This window comes from Pelophylax lessonae, assembly GCF_965119305.1.
Source record: "Pelophylax lessonae genome assembly, chromosome: 5".
NCBI classification, from domain to species: domain Eukaryota; kingdom Metazoa; phylum Chordata; class Amphibia; order Anura; family Ranidae; genus Pelophylax; species Pelophylax lessonae.
In genome coordinates this window covers 215425160-215438364 of record NC_138772.1, presented here as the reverse complement: position 1 = coordinate 215438364, position 13205 = coordinate 215425160, and the positions used below count along the sequence as shown (strand labels likewise).

Below are 13205 nucleotides of genomic sequence, written 5' to 3'. Positions count from 1 at the left end.
GCAAGCCAGACCTTCTCATCCAACATCAGTGCCTGACCTGAATTTGCTTCTGGAAGAATGGTCAAACATTCCCATAGACACTCCTCAACTTTGTGAATAGCCTTCCCAGAAGAGTTGAAGGTGTTATAGCTACAAAGGGTGGGCTAACTAAATATTGAACCCTACAGACTAAGACTGGGATGCCATTAAAGTTCATGTGTGTGTAAAGGCGGGCATCCCACTACTTTTGACAATATAGTGTAGCTGTATCATCTGCTTGGATCTTCTTAAAAAAATCAGAATACAATCAACTTTTTTATTTCTTGGTTTTATTTGAGTGTGCTGAAATGATGGCATGTACTTCAGTTGAAGGTAGAGAAGATTTGAAAATCCACTGTATCCATAGCTGGCTTTTAGGCATACCCCATACAAGCATTGTTGTATTACCCATTAGTGGTATGAGCAGAGAAAAGGAAAAATATGACTAGGAATTTTTAAGCACAGTTGAGTTCTTCAGTCTCTTAGCAAGAATTAAGCCCCATACACACGAGAAGAGATTTGGCCTGGAAATTTCATCCGACGACCGATCTGCCGATTTTCGGCTTGTTAGTATGGTGCTTCTGACAACCGACTCCGACTTTTCGGCTGAAAAAATCCTGGTGTGCAGGCTATATCATTTTTGTCGACCATCAAAACAACGTCCGATTTTCGTCTCATTAGTACAGATTTCGATGGGGAAAAATCTTAAGAGCAAGACTAGGCATGCTCAGAGATGAAAGAACACATAGAAAGCAATCCAACACATGACATCACTTCTGAAGTAGAATTCTGTCGTACAGGAAAATTTGTGTGCAGTCTAGAGCACATTCCAACCAACAGACACCACTCTGGACAAAATAGGGACGACCGGTCGGCGGAAATTCGTTGCGTGTGTACGAGGCTTTACACTTGCATAGTCACAAGATGAATTTAAAAAATCATTATAATGACTAAAAATTGAAAATATATTAAATTTGTGTTTAGTATAAAATATCAACAGCTCTTGCTTTACCATATTTCATACCCAGTTTGCCTTTAGCAGAAAATTGTCGTTCATATTAATCATTATACTGCATTTTGTCTTTTAGGACTGTCAGAAATCTGCATATCCATGCTTAAATGTAGAATGTAAACTAATGCCATTAGCTAAAGAAGAGACTCGAAAAATTGATATTCTGATGCTGCTAAATACAGAAATATTGAAAAAGGTAAGACTAGTCTGCAATAATCCAACATAAGACCCACCCACATCCTTATTAATACACCTTGATAAAGATAGAGATGAGCTTCGGCCTGTACTAATAAACCTAATGCCCAGTGGAATTCCTACCTCCTATTTCTTCATCAAAGCTCCACTCTGAGTACCAGAATCTTAGCAGTTTAGTAGTCCTAATGCTTCTACTTTGTTGCTTCTATGTCAGGGAAAGTCACTGCATGTTTTCTATTGCAATAATTTATACTGTAAAGTTATAGTAATGATAATAGATACAGAAGACACTACATGTTCCATGCATTGACCACTATGTAAGTTAGGAGGATTTTATACTGGTTGCATAAAATGGATTTGGGGCAAGTGTACTTTTTAGAAAATGGTTTTCCAGCAAGGCTAGCAAAGCTCTTTTGTACAGATAAATACAACCAAAAATCTTGCGCTCACCCCAATTTTAAACTGCTATAAAGCTGCAGTCCTCAAAGTCCTAAAAGATTTTGGTAACATCACAAGAAAAAACTTACTACGCTAAAAATATTACTAAATGTGCCAAAACAATAAGGCAAGTAATAAACAGTTATAACAAATGTGCTAAAAAAAAAAAAGTGCTTGTGATAATGAATTAATTATAGTGAAATAAAGGAAAACTTCCTATCAAATACTTACTCTAATTTTCCATTCCTGATAGACTCCATAGCAGCATACGAATAGGTTAACCACCGCCTCCTGTCCTATGCCATAGGACCTCTTTCCCAAAGCTCAGAGCCAGAGGCTGCGCTCCGTAACTAGCCTACTCATGACACTGGGAGGGAACTCCTAATGCCATGGACTCCATCAGGAAAGGAAAATTATGGTAAGTATTTGATAGGACATTTTCCATTTTCCTGACACACTCCATGGCAGCATATGCATTGGAAATAACTAGCCATACACACCATGGGTGGGAAATGCTGAACAATGTTTTAATTTGTACTATCAACAGACAGGACTTTAAAACCAAAATTGACAGAGGATAAAGAAGCAGGCTCTACACAATAATGAAGAAAGGGGGGATGGAGGAAATGGATGAGGAAGGACAGCTTCCCAATCCACGTCCACCTGAGGGTGATCAAAGTTGGGCACCAAAGAATCCAGGAATCAAAAAGGTATGGAGTGTAAAAATTCAATAATTTTATTAGGCAGTTGTGCCTGGTGAGGAACTGTGCAAACAATAGAAAAGAACACATACAATATAAAATCAATTAAAAATATGCAAAACAGTTACTGCACATAACTGAAGCCTGGAACTATATGTGAAGAGCATTGGCTAAAACATGGATGGTAGTACTACCCTACCACACTGAAATAGGACGATCAAAGGGTGATCGAAGATGCACTCATTGTAGACATATGCGGCAAATAAAGATGGCCACCCTGTGGTCAGACAGGGAATAACTCTGGAACTGTTCCTCTACAAAAAATGGCAGTAGTAGATGATGGTAAAAAATAATTGGTTCCTCACTGGAATGATCAGATCCTGTGGGTAATATATGTGCCTTCCGTGGAGGCTTCCCAAATAGGCTGCCGTGTGGGATCCTTTCCAGAAAGTGCAGTCCTGGTTAGGTAGATTACAGGTGCATTGGCCAAAATGTGCCTTCGTCAAATAAAAGGGTTCACAAACTCAGTCCTCAGTGATCCTGGTAATGAGGTAATACAGAACCCAAAGGTAGCCAAATAGTAGAAAGTTCATACCTCTGTGTGATATCCAGACTCAGCCGGCGCTTACAATCCTCTGTGGCGGCGTTCCAGCTCCATGCCTACTCGAGCCTTGTTCCGAGTTGGCGTGTAGGTCCGTCAGTGGCGGCCTGACGTCATGTCCGGTCTGGCGAGCTGAAGGCAGGGGGAGCCGCGGGGAGGCCGGCCGTGCTTGAGTCGGATCAACACAGGGAAGGCTGGTGCAGAAAGTGCAGTACAGGGGGCGCTGCGGCTGACGCGTTTCACAGACTTTGCGTCGGTTTCTTCAGAGCTAACTATGGAAGCTGGAGTGTGCCTATATATAGTGTTCCACCATTGATTGACTAATTGAGTGCAGCTGTGATTGGTCATTAAATAGAACTGTCTGAGCATTATCCTATTCATCCACAAGATGTCACTATCGCACATATATTAGACATAATAATAGTGGCACCTCCATTTTCCAAGCGTCCCAAAAATTCACCAAAATGGAAATCCAACTATGCATGTATAATATAGCAATAATGATTCAGTAATGAATATAGTATTGCATAAGAAGTTGGGATTTCAAAGAAGGTGAGCCTGGTTTCATATGAACTATATAACAATAGTGACATCGGGGTCAAGACTGCATCCATATCGAAATTCGATACGTATCATAATACATAGAAGGAAAAAAATCAAAATAAAAATGATAATAATAATAATATAAATCCACCACCAGTGCTGAGACAAGGAACAATAAGAAAATATTTTTACACTCCGTACCTTTTTCATTCCTGGATTCTTTGGTGCCTAACTTTGATCACCCTCAGGTGGACGTGGATTGGGAAGCTGTCCTCCCTCATCCATTTCCTCCATCCCCCCCTTTCTTTATGCAATTTTGGGATCAATAGGCATCCATTGAACTGTAATCAATTGAGTTCTCTCCTTTATAATTACAACTCCTTGTAGATAATAAATTTAGAGGCCACTAGTGGAACATCTTCTGTTTTTTCTTCTACACAATAATGAGCATAAAGGTGTTGTTTGAGGACTATGAGGCCACCCTACAGATTGCATCAGAAGCCAGATGCCACAAAGCCGCCCAAGATGTAGACACACTCCTGGACAAGTGAGATGTCACCGCCTCCATAGGAGACTAGCCCTTACCTCTGTGAGCCTGTCGGATGGCCTGGACAATTATGCCACAATCCTCCTAGATGAGGCACATTTCCCTTTGTCCTTTTCAGCAAAAAGATAGAACAGGCATTCTGAAAGCCTGAAGGAAGCTGTAACTTGTAGATATAACTTCAGAGTTTCTGACCAATTCCTAGAACCCTTTTGCTTTTTGAAACTGAACCAAAGAAAGGCACTGCTCAGAGTAAAACTCAGGATCCCCGGTTTACTAGACAGGCACCTTAACCAATTAAGCCACAACGCGACCCCTCCGCCGTCTAAAGGATACATGTTAGTACTCTCAGGCACCCTAAAGGTTGGCAGAGCAATTTAATGGTTCCCATGAAAGACTGATGTTACCTTGGCATTTGAGTTAAGCATAGGTACCAGTATCACTGGATCTGGGAAGAATGTTAAGAAAGGTTCATTATGATCAATGGCTCTGATTTCCGAGGATCTTTAAGCTGATGTGATGGCCACAAGAAAGGCGGACTTGATAGAGAGAGAAAGAGTCTTAAACTGAGACAGACCTAGCAGTGCCCAGGATACATCTGTGAAGGCAGATAAGGCTGACACTTGTACTCTGAGGGAACTGACCGATATGGCCAGATCTAAATTCTGACTGGAGAAAACCCAGGATATCTTGACCTGTCAGCAGCAAAGTACTCCACAAACTTTGACCAGATTCTCCCATTAACTTTGTGTTCATTCTCCTAGTATTCATGAGAGCAGAGATTACTCTGGAGAAGCAGCCAAGAGCCACCAATCTCCCCTTCTCAAGAACCAGACCACCAGATGCAACCGTGCTGGACATGGATGTAGAATTGCACCCTGTGACAGAAGGTCTGGTCTAAGGGGAAAGGGCACTGGGTCCCATTAGCGGAGCTGTACTAGCAAGGGGAACCACGGACTGTTTCACCAATATAGCATCACTGTCACTACCTCCACATCTTGTGCTGAGTAAACCAGCAGAAACCTGAGAATGACTGGAACTGCAGGAAATACACAGGCCCAATGATCTGTCAGGGCATCTCTCTTGAAGGCCTGGAGATACTGGCTCTTTGAATAATACTTCTCAAGCTTCTTGTTGCATAGGGAGGGGAACAGATCAACTTCTGGGTTGATTCATAGGGACAGAATCCACCTGAAAACATCTACATGGGGAGACCATTTATTGTTGTCCATTTGGACTCTGTAAAGAAAGCCTGCTAAAATATTCTGGACTCTGGGGACATAGGCTGCTGAGATGTAAGCTAGATTCAGCTGACCCCAAGACAGAATTGGCTTCAGTTTCTGTAACAGAGAAAGGCTGCGAGTCCCCCTTGTCTCTTTATGTAGGAGACTGCTATAGTGTTGTCTAGCCTAAGAGGACTGACGCTCCCTTCCTCAGAGTGTGAAAGGCCTGTAGAGTGCTGAAGGCTGCCCGTAGCTCCAGAATGTTTGACACAATTTTGTGAATGTGAAAGCCCCACCTGCCTTGAGCTATCTCTGACAGGCAATAAGCTTGCCCATCCTGTATTGCTTGCTGGCATTGGACATGATTGTGATCCATGAAATGGGGGCAATGGAATGGCAAGTGAGTATGTTACTCCTTTGTAGCCAAAAGGAGAGGCTCCCACTGCTGGAGAAACCCTTCTGGAAGGGCTGCATTCATCAGAGCGCCCACTTGACCATCTAAACAGTAGACTCCATAGTGACGATAATTTTAGACACCAAGAGGCTGCTTGCAGATGGGAAGAAGACAGGACTAGGAGTATTCTACTCCAGATCACCACCAGGATCCAGAGCCAAAGCAATGGTGCTTTTGATTATATCGAATTTAGCCCCGAGGTACACAAGAGACTGAATTGGCTCCATTTGGCTCTTTTCCAGATTCAGCAGCAAGCTGAATTCAAGGAGCATTGAAAAGACCTGAGCTCTGTGCTCCAGCAGCTGCCATGTGTTTTGAGACAGTAAGAGACGGTCATTCAAGTAATGATGCAGGTGTATACTCCTTGTTCTGATTAGGGCTATAACAGCCTATAAGACTTTGAAAAACATGCAAGGCAATGTTGAAAGCCTGAATGGTAGACAAGTGAGCTGGAAATGCTCTTGATCTACAGCACAATGAAGGAATCTGCGGAAATCTTCTGCAATACGCACATGAAAGTAAGCAGTCTTTAGGTCTATGAAAATGAGCCAGTTTCCTGGCTGGACCCCGTGTGAATCATGGACAATGTCTCCATCTTGAACTTCTCCTGAAGTTGTTTTAGGTGCATGAGGTCTATAACTGGCCTTCATGAGCCGTTGTTCTTCACGACCATAAATAGGGCGAGTACATACCCTGAAATCTATTGCAATCTGGAACTGGCACAGCAGCACTTTGTGACACCAGTGATTTCACCTAATATAAGAGTATATGCTTCTTTTCCTTGGAGCGAGGCAAATCCATGGTAATTAATCTAAGATGAGGAGGACTTCTGAAGGACCATGCGTATCCTGAAGTGACCGTTTTGATGGTCCAATAGTCTGAGATTGAGGCCCAAATTTACTTAGTAGCTTTTTCGGCTACTCAAGGTCAAGTTTTTAGCAGACTTCTGAAGGGATGACTAGCCTTCTCACCAGCTCTTCCTTAAATCACAGCCTGGTCTGAAAAAGCGTGCAGTCCACATACCTTTTGAACTTTGTCTTCTAGACTGTGTCCTCTTCCGGCCTACCAGGCATCGGTCCTGAGGCAAAAACCCAAATTGCCACCTGTGGTTTGGGGTATGGTGCTAACAAGCTTGTTTGCAAAAGGTGAAGCTCCATCAAAGGGATCTTTTACCAAGCCTGTTAGAGGTGGGATCAGCAAGCCAAGGCCACAGCAATAATGCTTACTTCGCTGTAACTGATAAAAGCATAACCCACGCCACCATGCAGATGATGTCAATTAAAGCCTCACCATGGAAAACTAACTCCAGTTCCAGCTCCTGAACTACTGTGTTTCTCGCTGCTTCATCTGAAAACACTCTTGAATACTGCGTCCACATTCTCCCTCCAAATTTTAATCACTCTAAACATGGCCGCGAAAGCCAATGCCAGTTTACAGGCCATTCACTGCATCTTCCAAAGGAAGAGTGGCATACTTTGCTAACCTCCTCAAGGCCTTAACAACTAGAGAGGCAGCTTTTAGATGCTTCACATCCTTATCCCTGAATGGATAGAGCTTCGCTCTTGCTCAGAAGGTAGGTCTATCTCGTGTCCTTGCTCCACTCATCCAAAATAATGTCCCTTCATTCTTTTAGGAATGGGAAAATAGAACACTCTATCTTGAGCTGCTTAAATAACTTTGCAGGAGACTCTACAGGTGCTACCCATTTTAATGCCCCCTTAATTGCCATGACCAAAGGCATCATAAGGGCAAAGTAAATATTGTAAAAACCTCACTGTCTGAGGTCTTAATAGATGGATGGCTTGGTTGCAATGGTTTCAGTCCTCCCTGACTGTCCTTAGCAGGTAAACACGCTATAACAGCCATCGAACTTTGTGTGTAGCTTGCACTCCACTCTTTAAGGGACTCCTGCACCACACGCCTCACCAGATATTCCATTTGCTGTTTAGCACCATCCCTTTCTCCAACCCCCACAGGCATAGCAGGACTCACACAGAGACTTTCTTTCCTTCCTTGGAGCTGCTGAGATGCTGGTGGATGCAGTGCCTAGAGTAGGATTCAGAGGTTCTCCTGTGATTCCTGGACCTTGACAGTGACCTATGGCGTCTACATCTTGAAGAAGAATGTCAATGTTGTGACCTAATAAGGTCTCATTTTGTGCCATATATTGTCAATTTGGCCTGGAAGAACTGGCAAAAACAAAATAGGGTAGAAATGAAAGAGTTAAAAAACCTTAAAGGAGTGCCCAGACAAGCGAGGAAAAGAAAGGGTTAAATACACAAACACCTGCTACACAAGGGCTGGCCACAAGAGTGAGTGGGGGGGGGGGGAGCAGTGACACATCTATAGTCTGTAACCGCACAGTCAGCCCACCTGCATAGGTAATAGAACCATAGAGCACCATTAGGATGCACAAGGATTAAAGACAGCTAGCACACAAGGGTGTAAATGCAGAGCATAAACCTGAGATGATTGCACGCAGCTTTTAGGGAACCTGATGCAAGCTGGCCACAGGGAAATCATAATATTAACAGTACTGACTGCTGAATAAATTTCCCTGCTGTAGTAATGCAGCTGCCACCCGCAGCATGCATGCACTGAGTCCCTGGGTGGGAATGACTTATGAATACCATGCCAGAAGAAAGAGTGGCTTGAAACACAGATGCGCTACAGCCGTCATGAGAGCCAGGGAGGAAAGCCAAAGGAGAACGGACACATTTGATCACAAAACAGCTGCCACGGAGCACAAGGGTAAATGTAAATTACCAAATGATGGCACTCACGCGACCTTCATCTGGTGTAGGGAAACTTCTGCATCCAACCTGAGCATTTCATGGTCACCCGCTAATAGCAGGGCTATCCAGCCAGACTGCTGCTTGCCCACAATGGCAGGGACTTAGCTCTTCATTTGCACCGCATCTATATGCCCTTTTCCACCCCATTGATAGCTGGGGACTGGTGGAACTGACAAGGGATGCACCTCCTCTCCATCATCCAGATATTGCTTACACGCTGAACCACCAAGCCTTGACCGCGGGCCGTTATCACCTGAGCAAAGGTAAGATTCCAAACACACAGGGTCCTAGGAGAATGACAAAAAGGAACATGGCCTCTCGCTCTGAGCCAAAATGTATGGGAGTGGGGTCCTGTAGGATAGGAAAGGGGCTAATCCATATGTATGCTGCCATAGAGTCTATCAGGAAATATTGAATTCATCCAAAGGAGACCTGAGAAAAAAAAGAAACACGAGTGAACCAAGTGTGTGTATTCTCCACCACCACGTACTCTAGTGGACAGATTCTCACTTTATTCAGTGAACCTTAATATTATAAAAGTTCTATAAAGCAGGATCCCTTTAAACAGCTGGGATGGGCTATAATGGAGAATACCAACTTTCCCCTTCCAAAACAGCCAGCACAAGGAAATATTCAGAATTGTAACTCAGGAACATTGCGTTCTCTGTATATCTTAAAAGCCTTAAATGTTTATTAAAATCTCACTTACATTATGTGTAATACTCTGTTGTAAAAATACAAAGGAGCAGGAGTACTTCACACAGATCACTGCTCAAGTTTGATCCGACTGACACAGTTTAGGTTCTCATCATCAAAGCTGGGCTGCTAGATTGCCCACTCTCACCTGCAATACTACCAGGGTTCAGTGCTCCGCCCAACCAATCTTCTTGCTTAAAAATCCTTCATGCCCCAGGACACAGGTCAACTTCTGTTTCCTTGGGACAGGCTTATGCCCTTCTCTAAGCAGCACTCTCCCCAGGCAACAAGCATGGGAGACAAAAGACCTCCAACACAACCTCCTACAGGGAGAAAGCCAGAAAAGCAGACTAAGGAGGTCACCCTAAATGTTTTAAATCTATCCCCAGCATGCATCAATGGCAATATATCTCCTATTATTTATAACTCCGTAATATTGTTTCTTCTTACTCAACAGGCAGAAGCAAGCAATGGTCTGAATTTAGGGTAAACCTAGCAAATACAGAAACAAAAACAATCAAAGCTCAGGCTGACTATAGCCGAGCTGCAACACTAAATTTGAAATAGGGACACTCCAGCTTAAGAAAGGGCCAATAAACCAAACAGAAATAGAAATGTGTAGTTATACACATAGAAATAGAAATTTGTAGTTCGCTTCTCATGTCACAAGTTTGGATTACATATCTCACAATGAAGGCCTGAAGGCCACTACTCTAGAGCAAAATGTGTTAAATGCAATAAAGCGGAAGATTTACACCACTTTGAGAAAGAAAGGGAAAAGCAGGAAGCACAACCTGAGTGTAGTATTAGTGCAAATGGTTTAATAGCAAATAACATAACACTCACAGGATAGAAAATAAAAACAGCTCATCTGGTAAAATAGTGTCACTCTGGTCTTTCCTGGCATCTTTGAAAGACGCCAGGAGAGACAAGAGTGGCGCTTCCTGATTTTCCTTTTCTTGCTTCATCCCACAGAGCCAGCTTTCTCTGAGGATAGCTGCCACCATTACGTTTTTTTTTTTTTTGTAGAGATATACACTTTTTTATATGGACTTTATACTTTAGTTGCATTACCTATGGACTATTTTAAATCTGCCTTATTTACGGATGCACTGTCGTTGCACCAGTAATTACTGGATTTTCCTGTTACAACACTTTAAGAAGTCCAGCTATGTGTAATCAGAAGATTTATATATGTTCTAAGGACATAGTGTACCAGAAAAACTACAGAACGGTTCTTTTATTTTTTCTCTCCATGAAAATGTTATATTATGTGTTCCACAGGATAGTTCATCAGTAATCCAGTTTGTAACAAGAGCCACAGTGAAAGTAGAAGCTGATTCAAGGTTGCAGACGATAGAAGTACCACACGGGAACTCACAAGATGCAACAGTAAGTTATCTTGTTAAATATGTCCAATGTACACAATTCTAAAGATATACCTGCCTTGTTTGACTGTTTAAGGGGGGATGGGGCCCTTGTGAAGATCTGCTATCAGGGCTGTGCTTCTTATGAACTATTACAACATTATGACAACTGGGATGTTAATTTCCAAAAATGACAAAGTTTCTTTAACCACTTGCCTTCTGTGCACTTAAACACCCTTCCCATCCAGGCCAATTTTCAGCTTTCAGCGCTCTCACACTTTGAATGACAATTGTGTGGTCATGCTACACTGTACCCATGTGAAATTTTTATCATTTTTTTCACACAAACAGAGCTTTCTTTTGGTGGTATTTAATCATCTCTGGGTTTTTTATTTTTTACAAAAAAAAAGAAAAAATACAGAAAATTTTGAAAAAAAAAAAAAAGTTTTTCTTATTTTCTGCGAGTAAATTTTGAAAATAAATTTTTCTCCCTCACTGATGTGCGCTGATGAGGCGGCACTGATGGGCACTGATAGGCTGCACTTATGGGCACTGATAGGCTGCACTTATGGGCACTGATGAGGTGGCACTTATGGGCACTGATGAGGAGGTACTAATATGCCGCACTGATGAGCACTGATAGGCGGCATTGATAGGCGGCACTGATAGGCGGCACTGATAGGCGGCACTGATAGGCAGCACTGCTGGGCACTGAGAGGTGGCACTGCTGGGTACTGAGAGGTGGCACTGCTGGGCACTGAGAGGTGGCACTGACGGGCGGCACTGATGGGCACTGATAGGCGGCACTGATGGACACTGATGGGTGGCACTGATGGACACTGATGGGTGGCACTGATGAGCACTGATGGGCGGCACTGATGAGCACTGATGGGCAGCACCATCAGTGCCCACACTCAGTGCCCATAGTGCTGCCAGTCAGTGCTCATCAGTGCCTAGATGAGCAGGCACTGATGGGCACTGACTAGCAGCACTATGGGCACTGATTGTGGGCATTGATGGGGGCACTGATGGCGGGCACTGTGGGCACTGATGGGGGGGCAATGTGTGTGTTTTTTTTTACCTTCAGTAATCAGGGCACTGGTGATCAGTGCCCTGATTACATGTCTCTGTGTCCCCAGCGGTTGTCGGCTCCCCCTCCTTCCTCACACTGCAGTGTCTGTGTGAGGAAGGAGCGCCAGCGATGAGAGATGATCTCATATGTTTACATATGAGATCATCTCTCATTGGACGGCTTGATCAGGTGGTGAATGGCTGCTGTGATTGGCCATTCACCACGATCTGTGATCGGCCGTGTCCAAGGGACACGGTCGACACAGATTCTCCCCGATGCGCGCTCGCAGGAGCGCGCGGGGGGGGGGGGGGGCGTGTCACTGGAGGCCGTTTAAAAACGGCCTCCCGAAAATTCGAGTCCGCGCTGCAGCCGTATATAGGCTGTAGCGCGGATGGGAGGGGGTTAATTGTACAGTCATCAGTAGAGAAAAATTACTACTCTAAAACCTCTGCCCTGATCAGATGTCCTTGCTTCCAGGCAATTGACAGCATTCCTTGCTTCCAGTCAGTTGAAAGCTAATGTTCTGTAAGAAGATTATAATTGGGAATTAGGGATTGCCCTGTCATACTTATTAGTAAAGTGGGTTACTGAGGCCCAATAAGGAATTCAAAAGTACCCTTTTACTAGTTCACCAAATGCCCGGTACGGAACTGTTTAACCAGTGAATAAAATATTTGTTTTTTTAATACCTGTACATTCGGCTCCAATCTACCAGTGAAACAGCAGAGCAAAGGCTGTCATTGGTATTAGACTTTTCAAATTTATCACATGTCTAATTTACTATCATATTATCTCTACACATGGACATGTAAATACACGTGACTTTAGTGGGCTAATGAAACAAACTCTATTAGTATTAATGTGGCCCTATACTTTAATAGGCAGAGCAAATGGAGGCATTTTGTTTTTAACTTTTGCTCCAGCCACACTGTTTTAACTGATCTATATTGCATGACTCCCAGTACACCCTTTAAGGGGCTTTTTTTGCTAGCAATACCAGGGCAAGCATTTCAGTGGCCATGGCTCTGCCATATTAAAATCTAATATTCTCAGGAAATATATTCAACAGTTTGAATGTGCGAATGCAAAAAATATAGCTTTTTGGCCTCTAGATTGGGCTGAGGAGCATATTTATTTCCTATGATAATCAGCACTATCTAGTGGCCTAATGCAGTATTTTCTCCATTCACACATTCTCAGTCTGCAAAGAATATAGCCTGAAATATTCAATGTTGCTCCATTCACACAGAACTAATTTGCATGCAGTTATGATGGACAAATAGCTTTGTAGGTTTTTTTTTTTTTTTTTGTTTTTACACTGTAAATACATCACTTAGTAACAAATCAATTCTCACAACCATTCACTAAGTTAGTAAGTCTACATTAAGTAAAAAGATTAACTTTCTTAGCGGTATTCCCGAGCGTGGCTCGGGGTTAAATTTCAGAGCCAAAAGCGGTAACCCCGAGCCACACTCGGGGTACCGCCAGAAGCATCGCTGGATCCTGAAAGCGGGGTTACTTACCTTGTCACCGGTATCCAGCGATG

At 43.2% G+C, this 13205-nt stretch overlaps 1 protein-coding gene across 1 annotated transcript in view; it reads left to right on the top strand.

The window, feature by feature from the left end:
* The window catches only part of ITGA9 (integrin subunit alpha 9), a 578355-nt gene that overhangs the window by 528976 nt on the left and 36174 nt on the right, over nucleotides 1-13205 (top strand). Inside the window, exons 25-26 of the mRNA XM_082257332.1 lie at nucleotides 1107-1226; nucleotides 10505-10612. Of these exons, the coding sequence (XP_082113458.1) occupies nucleotides 1107-1226; nucleotides 10505-10612 (228 nt within the window). The remainder of the gene's footprint in view (nucleotides 1-1106; nucleotides 1227-10504; nucleotides 10613-13205) is intronic.